The sequence below is a fragment of the Gadus macrocephalus genome, chromosome 4 (genome assembly GCF_031168955.1).
Source record: "Gadus macrocephalus chromosome 4, ASM3116895v1".
NCBI lineage: Eukaryota > Metazoa > Chordata > Actinopteri > Gadiformes > Gadidae > Gadus > Gadus macrocephalus.
The window spans coordinates 5959484-5965107 of NC_082385.1; the positions used below are offsets into that span (position 1 = coordinate 5959484).

Below are 5624 nucleotides of genomic sequence, written 5' to 3' on the forward strand. Positions count from 1 at the left end.
GCCGCCGTTGAAACGTCATCCGAAAGCGACGACAATAAAGCAGCGATGATGCGAACGTGTTGGTTAGTAGAAGTGGCAGGGGTCTTATTTACGCTCCGGGGCGGTAGTAGGGGTCCCTTTTTTAAAAAAAAGAATTGCAGTGTAGCCAGACAGCTTAAGACGTAACTTTGGGTTATTTATGGGCGTATTATGAGGGATGTCAGGATTCGGGACTAAGTCAGCTTAATGTTTATATCAGTTTCTAGGGAACTATTGTGCAGAGTGGCTGTTAGCAGTGAGCTGTATTCCAGGTGCTTCTAGGTTTTAATGCTGCTTTAGTTAAGGTTGATTGAGGAGAAAGTGTATCAGAAAGTGAGCAAAAGAAGAACGTCGAGTAGGAAATAAGTTGAATATGCCTCCTAACAAGAATAGAAACGGAATACCTGACAGGTGAGCAGACTGGACATCTTCTGGAGTATTAAATCACTTCACGTTATGAATGGTTGATTGTTATATTATCCAAACAGATGGCTGGACTACCAAAGTGTAGGGAAACGAATACCTGGGACACGCTTCATTTCCTTCAAAGTCCCATTGAAACAGGTGAGATAAAGGGTCTTTCTTCCTAAGTACGAGTGACCACACTTTAAATCAAGGAGGACTATTCGCATTCTGCATGGAGCTTGGGAGGTTTTGGTTGCATTTACACTGGAACACACGTGAACTTAAGCACTTCTCAAAATACCATAGTTAATAATCCCTAATCATGGATTTATAATTCTTTCATGATGTCGTTTTAGCACACTCGCAAATTGCAAATTACTAAAAGCCCGATGTTACGTTGAAACGTCAGAATTATTATCGAAATTAGTTTTTACAATTGTATTGGTTGTCTTCCTACCTACCACGTGTGCGCCAAAATGAATACAACAATTGATCCGTGCAAGTTCGTGACCGTGTTATTTTACTCCTTAATATACTTGTTATCATCAGCCCTATGGAAGTGACATCATGAAAATACTTGTCTTTCTGTTTAGGCCCTCACTCGCAGTCTCCCTCAGTCTGAAGTCTTTGGTCCATGGGACCTGCTGGATACATTGACGAAACGGAAGGAAGAACTGGGTCTGATGATAGACCTGACCTTCACCACACGCTACTATAAGTTAGAGGTACACACACACACACACACACACACACACACACACACACACACACACACACACACACACACACACACACACACACACACACACACACACACACACACACACACACACACACACACACACACACACACACTTGTTTCCAAAGTGGCTAACTTGTCTAGATACACAGGATTTCAGGGCTGCCTACCAGTAAACTGTGGTTCGAACTTTTCAGCGGGGACTTGACACCATAACACACACACATTCACGCAACCATTTTGCCCAACCAAAAAGAAGTGCATGTGTTGAGGTCTTCGTGTGTGTGGACCTGTGTTGCTCAACCTCTTGAGGGTCAGCGATAACGATTTTGTAACGTAAGAACCATTGTATTGAAGTGTCTACCAAATTGTATGTATATATATTTATATATCATTCATATTTAGGATATCCCAGAATCCCTGCTGTGGGTGAAGATCTTCACCGCGGGCCATGAGGTTCCCGGCGATGCAACGATACTGAACTTCAAACAGGTGGTGAACAGCTTTCTGCAGGACAACAAGGACAACGGTAGGATCAGTGCTGCGCTGACGAGATTAGCGTCCGTAAAGCTTGGGTGAAAGCAAGCAAGTGAATGAATTTGTTTTGATTGAGACAGCCATGTACCTATTGTTTGACAATGGTGGTGTAGAGACCAATGTGTACGACATTTGCTCATGATTTGTATTCCAATTCCTGGTCTTTCAAATTAAACTAACCAAAGTTTTCAAGGTTGTTTGTTGGTCCAGTTTATGATACTTAAGGCCAAAAGGCTTTCTTGTGTCTTTGGTCGGTGTTATCCATTCTACTGAGTTATTAGTTCAAGGCATTTTTCCTAAGCCATTTACTCATCACTCTAAAGCAGAGGTTTTTAAAGTGTCAGGGAGAATCAGAAACTGTGACAGAAATGCAGAAATAGTCCTTTATTAATTAACAATTAGACTGTAACGTATGAAATCGTCTGCTACAATAAATATAATTGCTTGACTGCCAAAACACAACAAAGTTCAAGCTCATAGATGCTAGTGAGCCTGCTCTAGAAAGATAATACTATTGAGCCTACTTTAGACATAATCTTTTCTCATTTCATAGAAATACACTTTTAGAATTACCTTAAACCCTTTATCGTCCCACCATTGGTTTTGACTTCAAGTTGACCTGTTTTGATAAATTGACTCAATCATTTTTAACTACACATTTTACAGTTTTCTTTATTACCCATGGTTAACAAAGTTTTTCAGTTCTGTCATCTTTTTGAGTCTGTCTGTGAACTAATTGTCAAAGCTTATTGAAGCGATAACTAATTCTAAAGCAAACTGCATTTCCTTACAGATAAGCTGATCGGAGTCCATTGTACCCACGGGCTCAATCGTACTGGCTATCTCGTCTGTAGGTAAGTAGAGTCGCCGTGAGCTCCATCTCAAACAGCAGTTTGTTCCATCGGTTTCCTGCACGATAAAACTCTTACCGTTGGCCCGCAGGTATCTCATAGACGTGGACGGGGTCGATCCGAAAAAGGCCATTGAACGTGAGTCCGACGTCATTGCCGACGAATCACATGTATTGGTGATAGACACTGTGATTAGTAGAAAGTAGTGAATATGTTATATATATTAATGGTAGCCATATATATGATAGGTGATACAGCCGACCATGTATGGAAAATAAAGGGTTTTAATCTGTTTTTGCAGTAGGCCGATTGCCACACGGCGAAAATAATTCAAATGTTTTAGGGGTAGAAATAATCCATAATGTGACCCAAGCTCTGTAGTCGGCAGACCCTCGAATGCCTACAAAGTATTTCCCCAAATTCCCTGAATGGTCTTCAAGTCACTTCCATGGTGAAGGACTGCTTTCCGTCGGTGGAATGTTTGGCCAGGCCACTGTTGGTTAAATTGCTATTTGGCCTCCTAGTGTTCAACTCATCCAGGGGCCACACCATAGAGAGGGACAACTATCTTCAGGACCTGAAGGCGGGGCCCAAGAGGAGGTGCTGACCACACGTTCAACACGTCTGTCCGCTTCGTCTGGTGTTGAGATGAGAGTTGTTAATACTTGTCATATCGTCAAACACGATCTATAAAGAATGAATGTATGTGTATTATTATTATTAGGATGTTTATTATTTTGATTCATGTATTTTTAGTTCAGTGTTATTTATATAAATCAAATTCAATATAAATCTTTTTTTCACTCACATTTGTGTTGCATCAGTAAATTGCATATTCAACTTCTTTGTATATTGTTTCCACAGCAACACTTTAATGAAGGAGTGCAAACAGGAAATGCAGAGAGGCCGTGCCTTGAGTCGGCCATCTTCAAGCCCCACTGACAACAGGGAGGACGTCAGGGAGGACGTCAGGGAGGATGTCAGGGAGGACGTCAGGGAGGACTACAGAGAGGACTACAGAAAGGACCGGCACTCGCACAGCGACGACCGCTACTCGCACGGGTAACGAAACACGGCCGACTGCCGTGTACACCAGCTCTACACCAGCGTGCAGCTTCTGACATCACGGGTGGGCGTGTCCTCCTAGATGTATGACGGATAGATGAGCAACGTTTGCTACAGTCCACTGGGTGGGCTGGTAGACTGATGTATCCAGCACACATCTAGGTGGACATGCCCACCTGTGATTATTATTAAAAACCTTTCTCCACAGAGAGAAAGGTTTTCTCCACCTTAAGGTGTTAGACATTTATGCCTGACTTTAGATCACGGTGTAAATTCTGTCAGACTTTGTACTATGATATTGTAACATGAATAATGTTGTATTTTGCCGTTTGAAGGTTATGAAGCGGTGGCCCCAATTCATAACATTCCCATTTCTGTCCCCCTCCCGCCTTTCCAGAGGGCGGAGCCAAGGGTCCCACAATTGGTCTCTGCGAGACCACCGCCCGACCCCTAACCGCGCCCGCTTGCCCGCACCCTACGAGGCCCCCGTACCCCCGTCCCGCTGGAGCCCTCACCAGCCCGAGGCCCCGTCCCGCTGGGGCCCGGCCAACCCCCCAGCCCACTCCCACCCCAGGGCCCAGGCCCAGTGGCGGGCGCCGTTCTACACGGAGCACAGCAGCCGACCCAGAGCCCTCCAGCCCGAGCCCGCCTGGACCCCCTCCTCCCACCACCACCACCACAGCGCCAGGAGTGGCAGAGACCAGCGGGACCAGCGGGACCAGCGGGACCAGCGGGACCATCGGGACCATCGGGACCAGCGGCACGCCACGGCCTCCGGGTCCCAGTACTCAGACCGGCCGCGCCCCCAACGCCCCCAAGAGTCGGACCGGGGCTTTTATTTTGACGACGCAACCTCCAGTAGACAGACGGTGTTCTACCGGGACAACTACCGATGACCGCCTCCGGGTGGCGCCTTTTTGTTTTAGCGTTGCCTTTTTAAAGGTTGGCTGACACGGCGGCTACAGGAAGTGACTCGAGGACACTACTGGTTTGAGCAAACGTTTGACGAGACATTGACCGTGTTATGGATTTCGGGGGAATACATTTTAGGCATTCAAGGGTCTGCCGACGACAGAGCTTGGGTCACACTACGGTTTATTTCTCCTGCCCCTAAAACATTTTAATTTTTGTTCATCATGTGGCAATGGGCCAAGATCAACAGATCAAGACCCCTTATTTTTGCATACATGGCTCGATCACCCATCGTATATATACCATAAATGTTTATAATATATACACTACCTTCTACTAATTACAGTGTTGCCTTTATAACATTCTAATAATAATTTCTCATCTGGAATATAAAATGTGTTTCCAAGGTCAGCCATGTTTTCACACCCATCTAACAGCCGTTTTCACGGCTGCACAGTGAAGGAAACGACCGAAACACAACAGAAGGGGGCGGTAACGAGGTTTCATCAAGCCCCACTTTCTTTTAAAGAAAATCTTGAACTTGGATTTGATTGTTTTTATTATAGAAATGTTTTCTGCCTAATTTTTTGTAATGCTAGCCATTTCTAGTGACATGAAATGTTATTGTACTGTTTCTACGTTTGGTGGCTCAGCCATGTGTGCTTTGTATTGCAGGCCTATTGATCAATTTACCTCAGTCAATAAAGGCTTTTGAGGTGAAGATGTGCGCCTATGTTTGTCTTATTGTACACGTAAAGTAGTAGTATAATGGAGATTCACAAAATATCGTTTTATCCTTACAACGCAAACGTCAGCCTTTACAAATATTAATCTTATAACGGGTGTGGTTTAACTCGAATGTAAGGAATGTTCTCCTTGTATACGTAAAAGGTAGTCATTAAAAGATCCATAGAGGCAATTACTTTATTTTCTCGTTATTTTACGTTGATCTCTGTCCGTCTGTCTGACTCTAGGCCACGTACAGAAACACCAACTGCCTGTCTGTCTGTAGTACACGTCTGTCTGTAGTCCAGTCAGAGACCTCACTCATGGTCTGTCTGTTTATTCTCTCTTCGTGCTATGTCTGTGGCAGAATA

At 44.4% G+C, this 5624-nt stretch overlaps 1 protein-coding gene across 2 annotated transcripts; it reads left to right on the plus strand.

The window, feature by feature from the left end:
• dusp11 (dual specificity phosphatase 11 (RNA/RNP complex 1-interacting)) lies at positions 1–5248 on the plus strand. 2 transcript variants are annotated; one of them, XM_060049687.1, is made up of 10 exons: positions 1–429; positions 507–582; positions 1017–1148; positions 1568–1691; positions 2493–2553; positions 2642–2688; positions 3075–3150; positions 3415–3495; positions 3532–3612; positions 4013–5248. In XM_060049687.1, the coding sequence occupies exons 1-10, from the start codon at positions 392–394 to the stop codon at positions 4509–4511; spliced, it is 1215 nt and encodes a 404-aa protein (XP_059905670.1). In that variant the 5' UTR covers positions 1–391; the 3' UTR covers positions 4512–5248. The 2 variants fall into 2 exon arrangements, with proteins under 2 accessions (XP_059905670.1, XP_059905668.1); XM_060049685.1 differs by having other exon boundaries at positions 3–429; positions 3415–3612.
• The last annotated feature ends 376 nt before the right edge of the window (positions 5249–5624 follow it).